This window comes from Lepidothrix coronata, unplaced genomic scaffold (genome assembly GCF_001604755.1).
Source record: "Lepidothrix coronata isolate B3197 unplaced genomic scaffold, Lepidothrix_coronata-1.0 Scaffold56, whole genome shotgun sequence".
Lineage (NCBI taxonomy): Eukaryota > Metazoa > Chordata > Aves > Passeriformes > Pipridae > Lepidothrix > Lepidothrix coronata.
The window spans coordinates 1,944,607-1,969,182 of NW_016690236.1; the positions used below are offsets into that span (position 1 = coordinate 1,944,607).

The 24,576-nt window shown below is 39.2% G+C and overlaps 1 protein-coding gene across 2 annotated transcripts in view; it reads left to right on the plus strand.

Annotated features, from left to right (window-relative positions):
- GALNTL6 (polypeptide N-acetylgalactosaminyltransferase-like 6) overlaps positions 1-14,788 on the plus strand; it is a 466,714-nt gene extending 451,926 nt beyond the window's left edge. For both annotated transcript variants that reach the window (XM_017816559.1, XM_017816561.1), the window contains one exon: positions 5,507-14,788. In XM_017816559.1, coding sequence (XP_017672048.1) covers positions 5,507-5,674 — 168 coding nt within the window. In that variant the 3' untranslated portion in view covers positions 5,675-14,788. The remainder of the gene's footprint in view (positions 1-5,506) is intronic.
- Positions 14,789-24,576: the final 9,788 nt, after the last annotated feature.

Here is a 24,576-nt window from a genome sequence, read left to right on the forward strand (position 1 = left end):
CTTCATTTTCAAGATTACAAGTGGCAGAAAAATCTCCCTCAAAAAAACCCAACAAAAAACCAACAAAAAACCCCCAATCCAACATTAAAAGCAGAGCTGTAAGCCCAAAGAAGGCAGGAGTTTATAAACTAAAGATAAGCAGCTTAGACACTACTTTGATCTGCTGAGTTTCAGCCTGTTTTTATAAATCACTGGAAACAGGAGGTCAAGCTAGAAACTGTCAGAGCCTCATTTATGCTAAAGTCCTGGTAATGCTATTGAGTTGTTGTTGTTGTTAGGTTTTTTTAATGGTTAATCAGCAAGTTGCCTTGATTAAAGATTTTGCTAATAAGCTCTGTATTCCATTCAGGATAAGGATATACATTTATCTGAAGCACTGAGGATTCCTCTCACACATGCTTCAGTTTTCTTTGACCATTGTGCCTTGCCCTCCACCTTGCTTAAGCTGAGGGCAAAGTGCCAGGAATTGGTCTTTTCCAGATAAACCTCAATACTGCTTTCTAGTTGAAAGTATATATAGTAGAAAACTGATTCAGAACCATTAAAACAGGTTTGCCCTGACCCTTTTTCTGAGTGCCTACTTATTACAGACACTGTGCCTTTTTACCTTATTTATGTTGCAAGTGGAGGTCTACCACAAGATTTTCCAGAAATGTAATCCCTTTGAAACTGAAGTATTACCTGTAAGAAAACTAGAATGTATGTGCCAGATATTTAGAGGAGATAAGCTGTGATGGCTGTATTGCTGCCTCTCTGACATTATAATGCCATAATACCTTCTTGCTTCAAAACCCTTCTGATTTATCTTTTTGCCTACCGAAGCTGCAAGAAAGAAGCTTTCATACATTTAACACTTCATTGTTGCTTAATATAGCCAGTCCATAAGACAAAATGTGGGTCTGGAGCTGCCCTCTATAAGGCTCATCACCTTTGATGAGGACAGAATACAGTAGATAACTAAAAAAAAATGACATTTGAAAAAAATATGTAGTGTGAGTTCTATTAAATTCTCTGTACAGCTTCCTTTCTAATTTATAGAAGGTTGACAGGGCTTATATAAAAATTCTCAATGTAAGACAGGCATTTCCATCTCAGCAAGAAACACCATAAAGTTTTGTTAGGGTAGAAGTACTGGCACAGTCTTAACTGTAATACAAACCTTCAGTTTGCATAAACCTTCAAATTAGGAAACTGCATTGGAATAATAGAAATATGTATACATGGTTTTCTTTAGGCTTAGTTTTTGTTTGGCTACACCATAGGTAGTTTCCCATGGTCTATTTCCTCAGATACAGGGTAGATTTATTTTAGAGACTTTTGGTAGTGTATCTATGCCTCCAAAATCGTAATGATATAATCCTTACCTAGTTTTGAAAGCATCTTGGTAATAGGATTTTGGGTGTTCTCCCCACAAACAAACAAAAAACGTACAAGAAAAGGATGTTATATTGTTTAACTGCATCTGTACTAGAGCCCTTTACCTAGAGGATGGTATGCTACTAAATCTGCACCCTAAATAAATAAGAATAATAGTCTGGTTAAGCAAGAAGTGTGTCTTTTTAAAAAAACAGAGAGAAGGTCAGCAGCTCTCTTTTATTCTCTGCACCGCTTACAGACACTGAAGCTTCCTAATGGTAATGTACCCATCCTGCCAGTAATTCTCATGCTTTAGGAAAAATGACCCTGCTTGTCAGTGTCTTATAACATGCTTAATGTGAAGCATTTCTTACCACGTTGCCATAGTACTTCTATAAAACTAGAAAATAAGAGTTTAAAGATGAGACTTTTCTCATGATCCTTTGCATCCTTGAGCCAATGGTTAGAAAAAGTTAGGGCTGTGAAGTGATTACAAAGTGCTGCAAAAGTAATTTGAAGCCAGGCACTGTTTTCAGATTCTGTATTCTTATAGCATAAAAACCCTAACAACCTGGGTTTGGATACGGGCAAATAAAAACAGCTTGAATATTTTAGTGGCAAATAGAATACCTTAGTATTTTACTTTGGGTAAGGATTGGTCTTCTGACAAAAATTTAGAGCTTAGGCCCATTACAGGCACTTTGCTTCTCATTGCAGTGCAGTCGCAGTGTTCAAACCGCATTCTTTTCAGAGGAATGAAATCAAAACCACCACTAATAAAGATGTGTCAAAAAACTGTTCGTATTCCCATACTGTTTGAACTACATCTGAGTAGCTATTTGAAAGTCTAGTAAGTTTGAGATATTAAGTAATCAATTTTCTTAGGACTAATCCAAAATACTGGTCTATAGCCAAATATACCTTTAAGAAAAGCCTGTAAGAAGAAGAAGACAGCCAAGTAGCACTGCAAACATTGCTATGGGTTGCAAGTAGAAGAATAGAATTTAATACCAGGAAAAAAATATTGACACCATATTGGAGCAATGTAAGAAATTAGGTAGATAAATGTAAATAACCTGTAATTACTAGTGATTTGGGAGAATGGCTTTAGCTTCCCAAGCCTAAAGCCATTTTCTTGAATCTGTTTGAGACTCCTAAGCATGCCGATCCAATGATCAGCAGTGCCTACAAATTTCTGTTCCTCACAATGAAGGACTACGCCTCTGGTTTTCAGTGTAGCATCATTCTGGGCTGACAGGTAATACATTGGTTCTGATAAAGTATGATTCAATTTATGTGCCATAGGCCCACTAGTGCTATTTGTAGAGCACAAGTATCCAAGAGAGGACTGATTTAGTAGGTCTTTAAAAAGGAACAATTGTGCAAAATCAATTACACCATAATTTTACCCTGAGTCTAGTGCTTATGATAGATGCTAAACTGACAATGTCAAAAACTGTGCCCAGAAGACAGTGGTTTGCTCATAGTCTCCTGACAGCTTCAGGGACAAACTGTAAGAATAAGTTCACTCTTGACACAGTAGGTGCTTAGATTATTTCCTCAGACAGCTGAAGACATGTCATTGTGATAGTACCTTTTATAATATGGGCATCTGTCCTACTGAAACTGCACTGGGGCTACCAACTAATTTCAGATAAACTACTGCAGCCACCAGCTGATGATGACTTCCAGTTGCTCTTGAGATTGGCTATAGTTACAGCAGTGACCTAGAAGAAATGAAAGGCTCTGTGTCTCATTACCAACCCCCTGAACTGTCAAGACCCATTATCTTATGGAGGAGTTCCTCCTTCTGCAAATAATCTTCAGGCTAGCCATCATGCAGAAGGAAAAAAAAAATCCCTCTGCTGTTTTCAGATGTCAGCAATGTCTCCAAAATAGCATTTGTGGTTTCTCAATGTTGGTGTAAAGAGGAATTTATGTATTTCTCTTGTAAAGTTCTTTGCTAGGGTTCATGCAACTGTGATTCCTTAAAGTCCTGAGCCTGTTTCTGTAAGAGCAGTAGGCTTTGACCTTAGGTCAGCATAAGCTTGAGATTATAAATTAATAGGCCTTTATATATAGCTAAGTCAGCCAGAAGTTTTTCCAGAGTGGTAACTCTGTGCCTATTCTTAAAAGACACTCTTCTCTCCTAATAACCAGACTCTGAAAGAAAGCACAATGCTTCACTCAAAAATTGCATCCCTGGGATATTTCTGTGAGAAGAAAAACTGCCCGCTTTCTGGAAAGGCTGGAGTGTTTTTCATAGCAAACTTTTTGTGCTGAAGCTGTTTCCTTTCTTCTTGTACTAGCTATCTTATTAAAGCTTCTAGTATTCCAGCTTTGGCCTCCTAATAGCTTGGCTGACCTTCACGCCCAGCTATAATGCAAGGAAAACCAGATGCCCCCTTCCTCCAGGGCCCCACATCAGGCCGAGTGACCATGGCACAGTCACTGTGTCCTGACTTTGGGCAGTGCCACTCCATCAATCTCTTTTTAGAAGACAGGAGGGTCTGGCAAGGTGCAGATGGGTGCCTGCACCACCCGATAGGGTGCTTGGGAGTTCTTGCAGGCCCACCTCCTAGTAGGGACACAATAGTCCTTGGTACACATTACAGTTACCCCCTTCTTGCAAGCTAAAGTATCCTCCCTGCTTGCTTTGTAGAATATGAGGGAAAGGCCTCTACTCATTTGATTTAGTCCTGTCAGCTGTGATGGTATCCCTCTGAATTAGAGTGTTGGGTGTGGGTGTGTGGGTCTGTGTGTTCAACCACTGTTTTTGGGGAAGGGCAGATGCTAGAAGGAAAAAGTGGTGTTTGTGAAAGGCAGATCTAACACCATCACCCACAGCCAGAGAACAAGATGCTTTTGCCTTTGTTCTTTCTTGCATATATTAATTATGAAAAGAGGCATTGTACTTTACCAGAGTTTCACAACCCCCCAAATCAATCAATTTCATCTTTCCTAAATTAAAAAAAAACACTTTCTTTTTCAAACTGGTTTTAAATAGCTGCTATTTCTTTTTGTCTTCATACTTTTGGGTTTTTTTTGGAATGCAGGGTATTTGTAGTTAAAGAGAAGTTTCCGTGATTGTTGCTCAGCACCCACAGCAGTTGTTTTTAAGTTTTTAATCAATTTCAATTTGACAAGTAGATCTTTTTTCCCTTTCGCAAACTAGGCAAGCAGGCACATCTTGGATTAGTATTAAAATACTAATCAGGGCATGTTTGGTGTGGAGGGGAAAAGCCTGGATGTGGTTTACCAAGAGTAATCTGAAATTTATTTCAACAGATGCAGTATAGTCCCTGGAAACTTTCAAACCATTTAGTCACTCCCGCATCTATCTCTCTCAAAACACTTGCTATATGAACTAAGTATGTTGAAACTACCCAACTCACACATACCAGCTGTTCAACTGAATAGTTTCTGCTTTAACAAAGATTCACAGTCAGGTTATGTAACATTCACTCTAGTTTATTAAGTAAAATTAATAAAACTAATCATCATAAATATGCTTTTTAAAGCCACTTAATCCATGCTTACCCTCCCAAAATCTCCATATGGAGCTAAATCAGTATTATGATTTCCATTTTATTAGGAGAGAGAGCGTATTTCAGTGGCTAGTCTTATCGAGGCCAAGTCTGCATTGCATGGGATGAGAACTGAGAACATCATTCCTGTGTCCATCTGTCCATCACTTCAGTTAATAATTCATTTTTAACGTCTTCACCAAGTTGAAGATTGTTACAGCTCCTCCTGCCCAGAAACATGCAACTGTCAAGAATAAATCTAAAAAAAAACACCCAAAAACACTTCAGACATTTAAATGGGCTCCAGGCAAATACATGATGTGCAAAGATGTTAGAGATATTCTATTTTTTCATTGTATTATGCAGTTGTTAGTAAAAGACCAGATGATGTCTCCTCCTTCTTTCTTGAATCCCCAGTTTTATGAAGGATGATAACCCAAGGGAAGAAAACACTCCACTGTCTACAGCTTCCTAATAATAGATGTGGTTATTACACAGGGTTAGTGCACAGAGACCACAAAATCATTTCATATAGGTCTGTGTTAATCCATGTTCTGTAAAATGTGAATACTTCCAATGCTTTGGCATTTGCTACCTAATTCTGGTTTTTTTCATTCCTCTAGGACAAAACTTTATTCCATCCGGTAAGCAGCAGCTGCATAGATTGCAACCCAGCTGAGAAGAAGATTTTCATGAACAGATGCGATCCTTTATCTGAAACTCAACAGTGGATTTTTGAACATATTAATATGACTGTTTTAGAAAAATTTAACAGCAAGGCCAGTTCCTAGAAAGAAAAAAAAAAAAGAGAAAAAATGAACACACCTATTTACGTACAGACTGCAGACTACGTTTTCGCCAGCATCTGGGTCAAAGGAGTCAGGAATTAAGTTTCCTAGATCCAGGAAATCTGTTCTGAGGATTAAGAAAATGCCACAGCAAGAGCCAGCAGGCTGTCCTTGTGGATGTACAGTATCTGGAGAACTTGGCCAAGAGCCTCACCGGATGCTGCTGAGAACTTCAGGCTGAAAATTCCCTTGCTGGTCAAGGGAAAATCTTTGTTTAAAAACTGTTTAAAAGTACTCCAAGTTAATAAAGTAAAACAAAACTCTAGTTTCTCAGGTCAAATCCTGCTGTAGTGAGTAGCTCAGAACAGGCGCTATAATTTGGGATGGGTATATGGTGTGCATGACAGCTACAGGAACCTGAAGAAATCCCAGGTTTTAGAACTAAACATGCTAGTAGAAGAATAATGATGTCCCAGCACTCCCTAAACAAGATATATGCTCTGTTGACATTCTCTTAATAAAAAGTTGGGTTAAGCAGGTTTAACCCTCAGAACTGCTGCAATTAATTTTAAATACCTCCCTTTTACATTCCATTCATTACCAAAATAGGAATGGTAGAAATTTTAGGGTCTAGAATTACACTGTAGTGAAGCATGGAATAAACTGTAAGGTTTTGTTCTCATATTTTCCCCTTCAGGAAAAAAAAGTAAAGCAATCAAATCTCTATACATGATATATTTAGCCATTGTGATTCAAATCCCATTGTCACATAAGGTGAGAGGGTTTTTTTAGTGACAAATATAACAGCAGCAGCTGCAGCATAGTGGAAGGCTCGTGGACTAGCTATCTTTTCTAAAGGTAGAATCCTTGCCAACGTATAAATTAAATTGAAAATAGGCTGGGAAAAAAATCGGGAGAGTAGGAAATAATTGCATACTGCATGCTGAACTAGATTAGTCAAATTAACAATGGTATGTTGCCATCACCTAAAAGTATGTTGACTCCCTGCAGTGCAGCTTGAAGGATCTTGCAGTGCTCTTGACAGATAGGAATGGAGAGAAAAAATGACATGAAATCAGTTGGGTGGTTTCAAAGTTTTTGAAATCTGTGATGGAAATCATGTGAACTTTGCAGAGTTAGCAAGTGAATGGTATCATAGATATGAGGAGGGAGGAAACAAGATGTGCAAACAAGTTAAATGTTAAATATTTTGACACTTTAGGCACAGGCACATTCACGGTAACACAGACTTCCGTCACCCAGATGATCATTATGGTGTCTCTCAGACTCATCAAGCCATTGGAGTGAGAGGCCTCTCAAACTTCTTTGGGAGGGTGTCTGTGGTTCTCCTCAGTTAATACTGATGTGTGGAACATGACTAATAGCTTTGAGATTGTTCAAGGTAAGAGCGAGTATAAATTTATATCAAATATGTGGCCTGCTTTTACTTGAAAGATGAATTCACAGATGAAAGTACCATAAATGCAGATAGATCACATGCTCTGTGCTGTAACTCCTTTCAGGTTCCAAATATAACATTTGTAGTTAAGTTGCTTATTCTGATTGCTGAAGAGGTGGCCGACTGACCAAAATACTGACGTGCAATCTACACTGTTTTGAGGGAGTGGAGTGACTGTTTTGTTTATTTCTCTTTAAGCTGTGTTTATGCACAAGAGCACTGATTGCATCCAGAGGATGGTTCTAATGCCAATAACTGTGCTATTTTATGGCAGCACCTTGTAGTTGCAGGTCATAGGAAATTTTTAGGAGGGAAATGAGATCCTGAACATTCAAGATGCATGCACTTGGAAAATTGTGAAATGCATCCATGTATTTAGCAATTGCTGCAAGTTAGTGAAGAAATCTTTCAAATAATTTGAAAGAAAAATATCTACAGAGATAGATTTCTCATTTTATGATTTTAAATAAGTGAGATTGTTCAAGTATTGTTTAAATTTGATTTGAAGATATGGTGCACTCGGGAACAGAAGCAGTAATGCTGCAGAGTGCGGATACTTCTGATTTGTTTAGCCATCAGTACACAGAACCAGTCTAGCAATGCAAACTGTCAGCCTTTCCAGGTGCAGCGCTCACAGCAGCATATATTTGCAGCTTGAACATGGGAAAGACGGTTTGGGAAAAAGAAGAAAATGGCTGCCTCAAATGCAAATGCAGCCCTCAAGCTGCTGATTGTAACTGGCCCCAAACTGTCAAAGTCCTGGAAGCAACACTGTATGCCCAAAATAGAGAGGCAAAGGTTGGATTGCTAAACCAGAACAGATTGGTAGGGTTATATCATTCAGTGTCTGACTGCATCTCAGTGGTCTGATTTTGAGATGTCTAATGGGAACTAGGCTGCTGTTGGGGCAAAGAACTTCTGTGCCTTTTACAGCCCTCGTTGAGTAATATTGCACAGTGCCTTGCACTGCCAAAGGAAACCTTCCCCTTACTTGTAGCTGATCTCTGCTTGTAAACTCTAGCAGTCCTTGTCAGAAAACATAACTAATTTTCAGGTGTTCTGGGGAAAGATAATAGTCCTTGCACAGGATTCCTGCAACAAAATTTTATTAATAATAAATGATCATCGCTACCTCTCAATTAAATTCTGTCTTGGGTGTTCTCCAAAGGTTTCCACTGTAAGAATATTTCATTACTAATTTATCATTCTGAATTTCTTTGATTCTTTCTACAACCGTATCTTTTCCACCCAGCAAACTTATGAACAACTTGGTAGGATGGACAGATGTATCTTCCTCTCTTATTTCAGCAGGAGAATTTAACTCTAATATGTGTTTCTTCAAAAGACTGAAGTTTCTTCCCAAAATTTTTTTTTAATACCAGATAGTTCTGAACATATTTTAAGTGTAGAGCACAGCGACATTAAGTAATGTGGGCTTATCATTTCAGTGAAGTTATACTGATTTCCCCAACTAATGACTTGCTTCACTTTTTTTCAATTCATTATTTTTTGGCTGAGAGGGCTTTAATCAACATGCCTTAAAAGAAGATCTTTGTATTGTAAGAGTTCATCAGCACCTACTCTAAATTTTTTCCCGTTAAAGTTATCTGACCTTTTTTTGTGGCCAGCAAACTACTATGATAGGAGAGAGCAACTGGAAAAGCTGGAATGAACTCCAAGTGCAACTAAAACTCTAAAATCACACATTTCCCTGCATGTATTCTAGAATCTAAATTAAACAGAGGCCTTGAGGGACAGGGCTTAAAGGAGAGAGGAGAAGCTGGGAAACAAAATGTTTCATGTGTGGGAGAGCAGCCTTGTTGCAGAAGCATAAGGCATCACTTTTCACTGGCCACAGTCTTATTTCAGAAAAATGAGATTGCTTTAGAACAAATGTTTCTGCAACAGTATGGATATTTTCATGATAATAATGCATTATTCTTGGGTTTTATCTGTTTATGAATAAATGGTCTGTAGCTGCTGAACTAAGTGTGCCTCACCATAAAGATAGACTAAGTTTGAAAGGAAGCTGACAAGCACTTAACAACCTTTGATTACTGGCTATTTACCAGGTATCAATGTCTCCATGACCTCAGTGAAATCAGATGCCACAGAAGATCATAGAAGAATAGTATATAAATAGCTTGACCAAATTGATTAGACGGGTTGCACTTCTGCAAGAGTGGATGTTACCTTTGTTTAAAAAAAAAAAAAACTCATAATCACAATTTATTTGCATTTTTACTGATAATTTCTGCAAGGGAGTGAGTGAGAGGGACTGTTTTAACCTACCCAGATGGATTGGGGATGGAGCATTTTAGGAAGGCAGCACTGGGAGGCTTTCAGTGTGGCTGACAGCAGGGATGCATCCATTTTCTATTTAAAGAGCATCTATAATGCTGTTAACCTAGCATTTTTTGAGAGAATGCAGGATGTACAAAATTAAAAAAAAAAAGACAATGATTTTATTTTTCTTTTTAATCCATCAAGGTTGTTTGGGAAATAATTTCAAAACCTTTGAAAACAAAACAGGCTGATCAGAAGTAACTTTTATTATAGCTGGTATTAGTATTATAATGTTCATTAATTCATTTGTTTAACCCCCTTCCAAATCTGTTTCATATCCTGTTAGAAAGAGCACAAGAGTCCAAGAGTGCTTTTACATAATGTTTTCAGGATCTTACCCCGTCTGAAAGTTTTGAAAGGCCTTTTCAAAATTAGCAAATATAAACCAAAAGGTAACAAGGAAAAACACTTGGCTATTATGTCTAGTCTACCAAAATATTTTGCCAAAGTTGTGCAAAAATAATATATTTTAACTGGAAATTTTTAGATTAATAAGTAATATAGTTTAGTAAGTCTTTAGTGTCTGGTGCTTTCTATTGAAGAATTTTAATTTTTAAAAAAAATGAATTTGTGTGGTTAGTTGCTGACAGGGTTTTTTTTAACCACATGTAATACATAAATCTGTCCTGAGGTCTCCTGTAATCTCATATTTCCTTATCGTAATTCCTAATGCACTGAATTTAAGAAAATGTGAACATAGGAAAAAAAACTCAAAAAAGTAAGAAACTTGTGTAAAAACAAACAGTGAGAATGTGTAGCTAGAGATGTTGAGAAAAATGCATCACATTTCCAAAGCTTCAGCTGCATTCAGAAAATACGTGTGCTTTGTGTGGTGGCTTTCTGTTCTTTCAGTGTATCATTAATATTAGTGGTACTACTCCTGAGGCAGGCCTTCTGAAAATGGTGTTGCTAGCATTTGGTACAATAGGTGGACAGCATGGTGCTAGAGGAAAAAATCTAGGAACCGCTCCTGAAAAAATTGCATTCAAACATTGCAATCTGATATGCCTTAAGACCTTAGCTGTTTTTAAGATTTCTTTTATCTTAGTATTTTTTTACAGGACCTGGTAGTGCAGTAGGTGCTTCAGTGGCCCTTATGAAAACAATGCAGACAACGGGAACAAAGAGGACACAGGTGATTACCTAAAGGTGTGGTTACTGCAGCAATGTCAAGGTTAATTATACACAAAGAGAAGTTTATTTTGTGTGGCCACTGTAGTAAATGCCCAGCTTAACAGAACAGATGAATGAGAAGGAACCTTGCAAAGTGGGGCTGCAGAAAAGCTTGTACTCAATAGAAGATGTAGAAAAAGTCCCAATGGTCCATTTTAGAGAAGCAGATGAACAGGGTGTTGAGATGGATATCATAGACAGTGTAAGGGATATGAGGGGAGCTGCAAGTGAGGCAAGTCTGGTAAGTAAGGCTACTGTCTAAAAGATATTAAGACATAGGAAAGGAAAACTTGGTCCTCATTAACCTTAGCCCTCATTAACCTTGGCAGGATCCCTAACACTTTGTCAAAGTATTAGTTGATTTAATTAAGTTAATCCTTCATCTCTCCCAGTAAATGACTCAACCTGGAAGAAACCACAGTTCAAGCAAATTTCTGTTTACCAGTCTGGAGCATCTAATCGGCAAAATATGCCGCTAGCAACAGTTTGGACAAAAATCTCACCTGGCACTAGAAATAAAACAATATTATCAGACTGAAAGATCAGTAGACCTCTGGCATCCCTCTTCGAAAAAAAGATTTCATTTGCCTAAAGAACTGATTGATGGTAATGATCCTAGATTAAGAAGATCAGGAATTGTGAGCTTTCAAGGAGGTGAAAGGCCAAATGGTGAGATTAGGACTTGGCAGTTTAATTGAGAGAGGAAGGAGGAAATAGGTGGTAAAAGGGAAGAAGCAGGAATCAGGTTTAATTCTGTATATGAAGGAAATATGACCTACAAAGGTCAGTCACTGATAATTTTGGATACTTCTTCATAGCAGAGCTTGCATGTTTATTTCCATCACAAATATTCAGTAATTGAGAGGCAATCAAGTCCTCTTGCAAGGACTTAAATTTAGAATAGAAACTGGATAATCTGAAATGTATTGATTGTGAAATACATGATGGCAACTAGAGAAAAGCTTTGCTGGACCCCAAGTTTGTTCTGAGTTTTTCACCAAAGGTATGTGTGGACGTTCCTGAGGATACTTTGTGGGTAGTATGTAGAAGCAGAACATTATGGTCACTGTTTTACCTCAGATTAATATCTCTCTATATCTCAGGCTTTCTTGAAAGAGGAAAAGTGTTTAGCTAAATTTTTCAGGAAATGTCAACTCGGATCAGTGCAAAATAGCTCTGCCTGCTCCCTGTGTGGATCAAGATAATAAGTGTTTCTCCTCAGACATCAAATACAGCTCTCAAAAAAAAAAAAAGAATGGTATGGCTCTGCCTTCATGGCTCCTTGCAATTCAGTTATTTTATTTATTTTTTTCCTATTTGGTGTTTCTTCCCTTCTACTGGCTTCCCATCTGCAGGATTCTGCCAGAATGCTGTTTCTCTTTCTTCCCACCTTTCTGGTTTGTGCCAAAGGTGTTTCTGCTGTTGCAGACCCCCTTCTCAAGATAAAAGTGACTAAAACTGCTTTGATCTTGACTGGGCAGAGCCACAAGCCTTTCTGCCTCAGGGTACATGGTTTACAGTGGTTTGTGCTAACAGTGGGATAGGGAGGAGAAATGCACCTGAGAAGTTCTATCCTTATGGGCCAGTCTCACTCCAGATTTCGTTCATGGAAAAGTTATAGCTCATAGCACAGAGAGTCAAACATCCTTGAGGGAGAAAATTGCATTGGTGATCTACTTTCTCACCCATCTTCAATATTCAGAACTGCCCAGAGAAGGAAGTATGTAAGAACAGGAAGCATCTTAGTCAGTGGATATACTTTGTACTAATGTATAGAAGCAGCCAAACTTAGTCTGGACATCAGGTTTTCATCTTTTGATTATCCGTATTGAGCTAACACAGATACAAGAAACTGAGCAGAATTATATTAAACTGTGGTTTGTGAAAGCCACCAAGGGATTATAATAACTTTAACTGAAGGCATTATTGCAAATCTGAAATGGATGCATAATCTGTGATGAATGCATGATACAGGTTAACTTCTAGTCAAGCTGCAAAGAGTCAGAGGTGTTGGTTTTTTTTACAAAAACACAAAAAGAGAGAGATTATCCAACACGCAGCAGCTTTTGCTTACAGATGTACAGGGCTCCAGTTTATTCCCCAGCATGTCAGCAAAGTTAATATCTATAATGATTCCCATTATCAAAGCAACATTCGCAGAGATGGCAGTAAAACATCACCTTTTCTTTCCTACTAGACAGGAATCCTTTCACTGGTTTCCTATTTGGTTTTATGCACCTCCAGAGTCATTTATTTGTAACCAGAACATATGGATAGAAGTTGTACCGTGTCCCTTCACTAAACAAGTTCCTAGGAAATCAGAGTACCAGTGTAAAGGCTGTACAAATGCACTTTTAAAAGAATTGTAAGCCAAGGAAGGGGGATTTCATACGAAAGAAAAGTATGGACATGAGCTGGCAATGTGTGGTCGCAATGTGCACTTGCAGCCCAGAAAGCCAGTTGTATCCTGGGCTGCATCAAAAGCAGCGTGGTCAGCAGGTCAAAGGAAGCGATTCTCCCCCTCTCCTCCACTCTCATGAGACTCCACCTGGAGTGCTGCATCCAGCTCTGGGGCCCCCAGCACAGGAAGAACGTGGACCTGTTGGAGCGAATCCAGAGGAGAGCCACCAGGATGATTAGAGGGACAAAGTACTTCTCCAGTGAGGAAAGACTAACACAATTGGGTTTGTGAAGCCTGGAAAAGAGAAGGATAAATTCTTTACTGTGATGCTGGTGAGGCGCTGGAACAGGTTGCCCAAAGAAGTTGTGGATGTCCCATCCTTGGAAATGTTTAAGGCGAGGTTGGATGGAGTTCTGAGCAACCTGGCCTAGTGGAAGATGTCCCTGGCCATGGCAGAGGGATTGGAACTAGATGATCTTTAAGGTCGTTTCCAACCTAAACCGTTCTATGATTCTAAAACTTGTTTTCCTTTATTCCTGTCATATCAGCCTCCCTATTGCAGCTACTGCTCTGCATCAAAACATGTAATGTTAATCTACACCTAGAAGAGTAATGATGCTTCATCAGGGCTCTGCTGCCAGTTTTTCTTACAAATCTGCACCATAGCTATATAAACCCATTCTTTGGGGGTTGTTCTCCACAGTTGTTGTCCTGGCAAGGGGTACATTCCTTCCAACTTTGGCCTGACCTGCAGTTTTCCACCTCAAACTCTGTTGGCTGAAGTAGCTCGATATTGCCCAGCTCTCCAGGTGATGTGGTTCACAACACATCTCTCAACACTTCACAGCAGTCCAGTCCACATAAACACACACATGCACGGTTTTCCAAGCATTAGGTGGCAAAATAGAAACATGTGGTCCCTTCTGAGTCTCTGAGTTGCTTCTATTTATCAACTAGCCTTTCTGATGGTCAGACTATTTTCTAGGCATCTTTGTGAATACCCTTTCCTGCAGGTATCCTGCAAAACATCCATTTCTCTCACTTTTCTGAGAGTCTGGAATTAAAGCCTTCACTTGCTGTTAAACAACATTCGGGACAAAACATTCCCTGGCAATTAAACTATTATAAATTATATATAAAGGGCCAAGAGGAGCTGAAGACAACTTTGTGTAATCCCTGTCCAATATCCCAGTAGGCAAGACAGCCAGTAATGATCTGGGCTGATAGGCAGCTGGTAGAGCTCAGCAAGTAAAATGGAGTTGTCTAATTTTCTGTGAATCAAGGTCAGATTCTTTGGTTATTGGAATTTAGGAAATATAGCTTTCTGAAAAAATGGGGAAAATGTTTTCAGGTGTGTGCATTTGAAGTATTATACAATAGACTACAATTAGTAATATATAAATTATAATAAGTAAAGGAAAATATACACTTCTGTGCTGACTGGTCTAAGATCGTTGGTTTAGATGTTATTAAACAACAGCTGTAGAAGCTTTGACCAACTTACTAATGCATAAAATAAAGTTTTCAAGACGTGCTTAAAGGGTTTAGAGAGAGCACATGCCTGTAAATTTCTGGACTGTAATTAAGAAGCTAAACTATGGAATAAAAATTGTACGCCTGTCCTATTTTATATTTGGATGTATTATGTTACAGAATACAAAGTAAAAGATTGCTAAAGAGCAGTTTCAAAAAGATTACCATGATGTGAATGAATAAATACCTCTCAGAAGCTACAGCATTAATTTTTCAGTTTGTGGTACATCTACTGCTGCTAAAATAACCTGCTGTGGGTGGGCGAAGAACCAGACAAGCCCAACCAGCTGCAGGGCTTCCCAGGGCCATATGGCTGCTCGTGTTTCCACAGCCCCCAGCCATGCCAGCTGTGTAATATCAACAGAAAGAGAAGCCAAAGTCCTCTTCTTTAACAAAGAGCACTGTTAGCTCTGGCAACACCTTAAATCATATCTTGAATGGCCACTTAAATAAGAGGCAAATACAGAAGTGAGGACAAAACAGATGTACTGGTGTAATAGTCCTCGAGTGACAAGTAAGGAAGCATTGAAAAAGTTCATGAGAACTTGATTCCAGTAAAAAGTCATGTAAGTCAAGATTTACTTGTTCCACTTCCATGCCAAATTTAAAAAAAAAGCCACAATAACAACAACAAAAAAAAACCTCAACCTAGAAATTCCCAGCACTGCTGGTTCTTTTTCTACCTACAACTAATAAGACATAAAATACATCGTCTTCCTCAGGAGGATTAACTGCAGAAGTTTAAGAGTCATATAGAAGAGCATGATTAGTCAATCAATCACCTTCAAAGACTAGGGAAGGAAGAGTTGCTTATTATGTATTATTTATCTTAAAGGAATTATTTTTCTTTTTCTTTTTTATTTTTATCTCTTTGCCTTAAGCCCTATAACTAAATTTTATGCATACCCATACACTTCAGTTCTTCAGTGCTGTACCTCTATCCTAAAAGCTTCTAATCTAAATTGGTTATTAAATTCATCCTTGACATCCACTACATATGGCATAGTTGAGGTAGGTTTTAACTGGACACAATCTATTTTTTGTTTATTCAGGCAGCTTTCTGAGGGAGCAGTTAAAGTGAACATTGCTTCCAAAGACCTCTGAACATCAAAAATAGCAAAACTAAGAAAACTATAAGCATGCATTGAAAACATGTGAGCGTTCCTTGTCTAGAGAGCTTAAAAGGGTACTGTAGTCCAATGCAAACTGAAGACATTCACAATCAGGAAAAAAAAAAGTTATTTTCTACCTAACCTTTCTACTTAAGCTGTTCAGGACTAATTTCTTACAGGCAGTTCTACTGAACAAACCTGGTAAATATCTTCCAATAGTGATGATAGACTGAAACAGAGATTATAACAACAAAACAAATTATAAGTGAGGGGGATGTACCAATAAGAAAAACTTCTATCAAGTCCTTAATGAGACTGGAGTCATTAACATTACAGGCACTATCCTTAGTGAGGGAACAACTAGGAACAAAGAAAAATTATTATTAAAAGAACAGTAAAGTGCTTTAGATACATCAAAATCAATTAGGCATTAGTTTTAATGTAGCCTAAATTTAAAAGCTGTAAAACAACAGAGAATTTTCCCATTTGTATCATTTAGAGTTCACAGCCGGAGGAAAACACCATGTATAAAGAAACCAGAGAGCCTTGTGTGAATTGTGTGTCAATTATCTAATTATCTTTGATAACATCAGGTGCAAACCTTCAAGGAAAAAGCTTTAAAGAGCTCTTGCAGGTAAGAGTGCATCAGGAGGGTAATAAGACTTTAAACAGGAGGAAAAGAAAGTAGAAGGAACTGCATCTTGCTCTGAAATGAGTGTGCTGTCTCCGCAAAGATCAGTGACAGACAAGAGTTACATGGTAGTTACTGGAGCATGTTTATTAACTCCAAATGCAGCTTTTTGGTGTGGGAAGAGGGACAAGAAGACTGGACACGTTTCTGCTTTGTCTTTTCTTTTACTTCAAGGCTGAGATGCTGCCACATATATTCCTGCTAGTCAAGAAAGGGAGGATCCAAGTCTGGCTCCTACCTTCTGGCCTCCCTTCGTCCTCTGCGATGCCTGCGGATGGGGAAGGGTGAGGGCAGTTTGTGATCCTCCCAGGTGGGCAGCTCTTTGCAGAGGCAGGAGTTTTCTCTGAGAGAGGAGGTCAGCAGCAGCTACAAGATCTCAGCCTACAGATACAGCTCTACCATAGCAGCAGCCATTTGTAAGTGCTTGAATAGGGCAGCTGCCCTTGAATTTCCATCATGAAAAGCCATCAGTCTGTGAAGTATTTCTGTACATTAGCTACCTAGTGGTGGTGCTTACATCCTGACTTCTGACTGGTAATTCTGTGCACCGGCTGGAAATGTGTTGCTATTCTGCACAATGGGTAATGCTATGAGCTCTAGACAACAAGCTGTCCCAGCTGGGTGAGAAGGAGACGGGTCTCTGTGCTCCTGGTCAGCAGCAGTATCTCCTCTTTGGTATTGAAGGGGAATTGTAGTGACCTCTTCAACTGGAGGCCTTGGTAAGTGGATTCAGAAGATGGTATCTGGTGGGGTGTTTGTATGTGGATGATTACTCCAACTAGCTTATTTCTTTTTGGCTTTCAAGATGAGGGGAGAAAATGGGTGTTTTTAATACTGTTTTTAATTCTGCCAGAGTAAGTGATTCTCAAGTGACATTTACTACTGTTTTAGTTAAACATGTCTCCTGATTTAGAACTAATGAGCTTCTACATCAAGGAAATTCCAGGGTAAACTTAATTTTGGCAGGGGGGAAGCAAAACTGACAAGTAGAAGGACAATGTCTCCCAACAGTGTCTCTCAACTTCCCAGAGAAGTGGGAAGAGTTGAGAAAGTGCCACTGGGGGACTAACCCCAGTAGTAGCACCTTCAAGGTGATTACTTGCAGCCCTTTGCCAGAGGTTGGCTCTGTAGCTACTGCCTGAACTAGAGGAGAAAATGCCCCCTATATCTGGATTACTTGGTTATTCTTATCTCCTCGGTGCTTCCCAGTACCCAAACTGAGAGCAGGAAACCAGTCATCATTGGACATCCCCCTGAAGTGCTTCTTTAGGCCACCCCACATGCTACAGGTGACCCAACAGGGTCCATGCTGGCACCACCAGGACAGGAGAGTGCAGTCAGAGGAGGAACTGCTAGCTTCTCATGGTCCCACACAGCAACAGACTATACCAAAGATTACTTAAAGTCTTTTGCAGATTCATGCTCAGGGTTTGGTTGTATGAGGTTTTTTTAGCTGTCTCACTCAGGGGTTCCTGTTTGTACCTCCTACTTAGTGACCAGCTGTGGCTTCACCATTTTCATGCCAAGAAACCTACATTTGCAGCCCTCTCAGAAGATATGACCCTGACTCTCCAAAGACTGGGACACACAACTGAAAAAAGACCACATCAACCCAAAATCAGGTCAGTGATTAAACTTCTTCATGTTGGCATGTCAAGTGTCAGTATCATAAGGGTGCTCATGAAGTCATTTGCAGTTGTAGACCTGAGAGCAAGAACTGTCTATTTAACTGTTTCTGAAATAGCAGCTTGGGGGAGGGGAAGGTGGGGAAGCAAAGCTCTTCTGTTAAGAAATGCAAGATACTAGAAGTGTGAATGTTGTTTCCGGAGCTGCCACATTCTGATTTCCAGTAAATTAAAAGCAACAACCATAAATTTTGTGTCCTTTATGCTAGCTGCTTGTGGTGTAGGGAATGTTGCTGAACTTTTGTTCCATGCAAAAAATTTTTCTCTTGCATTAGACCTTCACTTGACTCATTATTAGATAATCTTCAGTGAGCTTACACCTGAAAGGCTGAAGCTGTGGTGATTCTTAGAACAGTCTTGTCAATGCATGTGTGATGAAATTAAGGGAAGTCTAGCTATGAATGAGGTCTGTAACATTTTCAGTTCCCCTGAGAGATTCCATCAAAGTAAATCTAAAGTAAAATATTTCCCTTCTTAAAGCACGTTTGAAGCAAGGGAAACTAAATATTTATCTATTGTTTGCCTGCCATGATATTCTTTACTTGGTGTCTGAGCACAGTGGTTGGCATATACAAATACAGCAGCTCATTTTTTAAAAAAGCATTGTCTTTTATGATTAATAAAGATAACAGTTTGCATTTCAGATGAAGAGACAACAGTTTATCACAAAATATTTACTCTGCCCAGAAGAGCAGCAATTTACAGACCATTTAACAGCAGTGTGTGTATACATTTAAAAATTACATTTTTTTTTTAAAGTAAGGGTTTTGTTTGTGTGCTAAGCAGTTTTCTGTAAGTAAAAGGATTAGATTTTGTCTGGCATCTTTGAATTTATATTCTGTGAAAAGCTGTAGTGATTTAGATCTTAGTTTTTATAGCATGTAGCATGTAAGGCGTGTTTAACTTCTTGTGGGGGTTTTTTGGAATTTTTTTTTTAATAGATCATAGTCTTTATTTCCTTCTCTGGGAAGGGTCAGCACAAGCTCATAAGTGTTCTGCTCTTAAGCAGCATAGGAAACTTAACCTCTTTGCCTTTTTTAGTTTAGTAGTCTTACACTATTCACCAACATTCACCAAACAAGAACATTTTCACTGAGAATGGACCTTAGTCACTCTCTTTTCTCTGGCTTTAAAAAAAACCACAAAACAAAACAAACAAAAAACCCCAAACAAACAAGCCCAAACCACAAAACCCCAACTAACCAAACAACCAAAAAAACCCCACATGATCTCAAATTTCCTCATCAGTTGACTGGAGGACAAAAATCCTCCACACAGCACCTATTTTTTCAAAAATTATGGAGAAGGGGAGGAATCAGAAGGGAGCAAGAGGGGCTAGGAAGAGTCAAGTTAGTGCATAGCCCTTGGGCAGACTCTTGCCATCTCTTGCTCCATGTCCCGTGAGCTGAGGGAACTGGCACAAGGGAATTTTGTACTGCTGTCATTAGAGTGCATCTGGTCACAAAACTGTATGGTAGGCCTCTCTTTAAGCTTTATTGATTGTAACGGTGAGAGCTGTGTGCAAGGACCAAATATGAGCTTACTTGCACGGAGATGTTCCTATCTGAAAAGCCAAATGCCAGAGAAGGTTCTTGGGCTCCACAATGCTTGATGACTTGTGAATCTGACTGTGAACAGCAGCTGCTTATGGGCTGGGGGCAAGAAGTCTGATAGCTCTTAATGAAATAAAGTTTGCGAGGAGAATGTCTATTGGTACTTCGCTTATGCCCAACAAGATAGAGCTGCTCTTTTTCTCCTTACAGAGTACACTACCACTCACTGTTCTGAAGAACATGCTCTCAGGCCAAGGGGAAGTTGATTAAGAGTAGAAGAGCTCCCAAAATGAACTTTTTGCATTCCCAAATTCACAAAAAAGTGATTTGCTCCATAAATGACATCTGCAGCAAGATATGCCATATCAGATAACTCAGGCAACATCTATATATCCTTACCTAATTTCTGTATTACTTGTGGTAATGATGCATCAGAAGAAAGTCCCCAACCCTTCTGACTGGAGTTGGGGCCCTGGCTCCCACTACCATGGCAACAGAAGTGCTGCCTGCTGAAAAAGCCAGCTGAGTCTGTAAAGGTCACTGGAGTCCTTTAGAAACCCTGGGGAGCTTTATCCTCAAAGAAAGAGGAAGAGGCACAAGTCTGAAGCTGGAAAGGCAAAATAGTTTGCCAATGGCAAGCATACCAAATTTCCAGTTTATCTCATAAAGTGTATTTTTAATGTGCTTATATTGACTTTAGAACTATTTGAGTTCTTGTCATGTTTTTGGGGGAGTGGAGGGTGACAGGGTTTGGGGAACAAGGATGGGAAGATTCTGTTTTTCTTTAGTTGTCACAGCTAGAATTTATTCGTAAGCTGCAAGGACTGAAACCTTACAGAAAAAGCCCTAGAACTGCAAAAGCTAGTGTCAAAAAGGAGAAAATATCTTTTCTTTGGCTTATTTTCTGCAGTGTTCCACTCCAGCACTTGGCAGACCAGATGTAAAACACTGCTTTTGGGGATGCTTCTTACAGTACCAGATCTGGGGACATCAGAGACAGCTTAGTCCCACCGCTTATGACATGCTGAAGTTGTGGGAACTGTTGGGTCCATTTACCAGATCCAGGCTGGATCATCCTCTGATTGGAAAGCTTTTTAAAGAATTAAAATTCTTGAAGCATTCTTTCATGTTTAAGGCTGTATATGATTGCAGGAGTTCACTCTTGCATGCTTTAAGCATTTGTGCAATTCTTCCTTAAACCTGTATAAACTATATCTGGCAACAACTTGGTTGGGAAGAAAAGCATTTTTCCTCCCCCTAAGAAGGTGTATTGAGGCTGCTGGGGTTAATACGGGGGAGAAGCTGAATGTGCAGCAGCAAATGCAGCCTGGCTCGCTGACCTGAAACACTGTGCTGGCCAAGGAACAAAAGCCTGACTCTGCAAAATGAAGCAAAAAGATGCCACCTCCACCCCCCTCCCCAGAGCCTCTGTATTTGAAGAAAATAAACTCAAAGGTGCTGGATGGGCATATGTAATTGAGGATTCAGACACATTCTTAGTACTGCAACCTCCTCTACTCCCAGTGCATGCTAAGCAAGTAGGTGATTCTGAATGCAGGAAACTGCCTTCTAAACACCTTAGGGTGTGGAAATACTCATCAGTCTTTACTTTTTTTTATGCTTTAATTTTCAACCTGTCTTTCAGCTTTTCATGTCTATGCATGTCATTCTTGTATCCCTAACATGTTCCAAGGTCTTTAGGAGTCTGCAGCAAAAGAGTTTCGGTGTTTTTTTGTTTTTTTTTTTTCCTTCAGTGAACAGTTAAATCCAATCAGTGGGTATTGCTGTCTTAATTATGGAAAAGTCAATACACTTCTACAGCTTTGGGCAGCGTGACAGTCACAACACAAGCACCAGTACCTGGGTTATAAAATGACTTAGGCATATGTTTAACTTCATGATAACAGGGTCATCGTAAAGTGACTATCCCATAATCCCTGAGGAAAGTGGAGGGCAAATGAGGCTGTGTGTAAAAACCTATATAAGCACTAGATAGCTCTTTTCCTTCCCTCGGTTCCGAGAGGCTTGCATAGCATTCTTATTCTCCAGTTATTTGTAAATATGTTTCCCATACCTCATTATTAACAGAATCAGCTAGTTAACCAAAAGCTGCTGCTGAGGCAAAAACTTGGAACTCAAAATGTGGTATATGGAAGAAGCAGTAGAATAATATGCTTTTGGGGGATGAAAAGGGCTTCAGCACGTGCTTTGACTAGCTCTGAAGAAAGCAGGATGAGATGTGGTTTCATTGTGCTAGAGGAGGTAGGTGAAAGAAATAAAAAAGCAATAATACGTGGCTGCATCCTGGATTGCATCAGGAGCATCAGGAAGTTGGATTTCAGATTGACGACTGTGCTGCAGCACCCAGAGCGCACACAGTGGCAGGTGTGGATGGAGGAGTGCTGGGCTGACCTCAGACAATGCAAATACTCCAGCACCAACTGGCATAATCAGTGAAGCCAACCCACCTTGTTTGGCACGCTGGCATACCTGTGCCACAGCATCAGTGCAAGAGCAAACAAAGGCACGCAAGGTTAGACTCGGCAAACCCAGCCCGAATCACGTGAAACATACTGCAGGCAACAGTTGCGTGTGAGGTAGGCTTACTTGTCATGAAACTTCATGTGAAATAATAATATGAAGTGTCAGAACAATTGTAGCAACCGAGCCAGTCTGCAAAACCCAGGAATTTTAGATCAACATTTTAGGCGTTGCTAACTTGAAAATGTGGCACATGAATCTACCGTTTTCAGTTGGACTGAAACTTTACATAAGATATCTACAAGTTGCTGCCACTTACACTTTACCTAAGATATCTACAAGTTATTCCACTTATCAGTGGAAATGTGGTCAGGCAAAGAAAGAGAATGAGTCGCCCATTAACGAAATGTGTAGTGCAAATATTTCATACACATAAATGCTACGTGCGAAGTAGAGGCAAATTGGGCAAAAGCTGCTGCTAAAGACGATGCACCCTTGAGTTATAAAATTGCGTGTTAAGGGTAGATGTTCACAAGCTCCTCAGGCACAATAAGTAACTTGAAAGAGAAAAGGGTAACTGTGCTGTAAAGGATGCATGCTCCAAGCACAGTGTTTACAAGCCAGCAGCACAAAGAAACTGATTTTTTGAAAATCTTTTAGCTCTAAAGAGTAAACCTTTATAGCAGTGCAAGGGAGTCATGCCCACAAATCTCATTATTCTGAAAGCTGCTTAGAAACTTTAGCCCTTAGAGTCAACATACCACAATGCATTCAGAAGTACAATTTCAAAGAGTTACAAATGCTCCTAACAATCAGCCAATTTATTAAAAAAAAAAAAAAAAAAAGAGGAAGAAGAAAAATCAAGATTTAAAAGAATTTACAAGGAAATATTATGGAGTGGTTGTTATATGTTAAGAAGGAGGTAATTGAAAGGGATTGAGAGGAGTACAGTAGGAATTGGATGTGGTTAAGGCATTTGCAAGATTAGTTAAAGAAAAGCCTGGTAAAACTGGAAGTAAAAAGCCAAATCCTGGGACAAATGAACATATTTTCTTTGATGTATTTGGAGCTGCATGATTTATACATACTCATCATCTACCCTGTGGACCTTGAGAATGATTGGTTAAAAGTAGTGATGAAAGCTTATTAAAATACTACCCAGAAAAGCAGTATACAGTATTTGATGCACAAAAGGTACTTGTATTTTCAGAGATTAAATACTGAGTCATTGGTACTGAACAGCTGCAGGTATTTCAGCATCAGGGGTCTTAGAGAATTAAGCAACTTAACAGTAATAAAAGCTGTAACTTGTCACAGAATTCATTACTGCTTTAGATATGGATTTTGAATTTGAATTTTCAAATATGTTCTCAAAGAAGCAAGATGATATGAATGTTAAAATGGGAGTAGGTAAGGGATGTTTGAGGTGATGAGTAAAGCTCTGGCATGCAAATGATACAGATTCTAATTAGTGCAGATACACCTTTTGAAATTCCTGAGGAGTTTTTGTATCTATTGAAACATATTGAAACTCCTGAATAAGTTGTGTGTGTGCTTGAGGTCTCAACTTCGTCCAGGATTAAGAGACTGCACATATATGCACTATGCTTTAGGTGCTCTAACAGCCTGGAGGCACTTAGTAAACACAGGACAAGGATACGCAATAGACTGTGTACTAAGCAAAAAGACAACAGAGAAAGATAAAGAAAGAGCTGAACCAGGTCAGCATGACAGTACCCGAACTTTGTACTCCTTGCCAAGCCTGCAGAGCTCCTAGGATCTTTTTGCATTTTGCACATTGAAATTTAGAAACCAGAAGGTAGGGGAATCTCTCTCTCGATGTTAAGCAGAACGATTCCTAGGATGGCCCCTATTTAATTTTTCTAGCTTCAGAGAGCCAGTACCATGATGAGAACACTGTCAGCATTCAGGAACAATAGACGAGCACTGAGAGTTTCATGCTCTTAAAAATAAACACTGTCAGCAAGATGCATAAAGTAATGTATTGAATTTGAAATACAACATCACAGGAGAATGAAGAAAACCAGATGCATCTGCTAAGGATTTCTGGATAGATCAACTTAAATAATGATGTTCTTTAACTATGCAACTTTATTTTAGAAGCTGGACAGGACAGTGGTAAGAAAGCACTATCTTTTTTTAAATTGATTCAAAGCTCATCAGGATGCTCATCCCCAGAACACCTGAGCTTATACTTGGTGGAAAGTTGTGTGTGTTCAGACAAACTATGTGACGATTTTTCAGCTTGATTTCTGCTACTTCTTTAGAGCTCAGGTGGTGGAACACTTAATACCAGGACTGTTGTAATGAAGGCATGTGTTGTTGTGCAGAGCTGAGGAACCTCAAAGTCATAAGCTTAGGCAGGGTTACAGGTATTTGTTAAGGACTTTAACCATCAGAAGCTCTTGAACCATGACAGCCATTTGCTGAATGATTCTGCTTATTGTTTG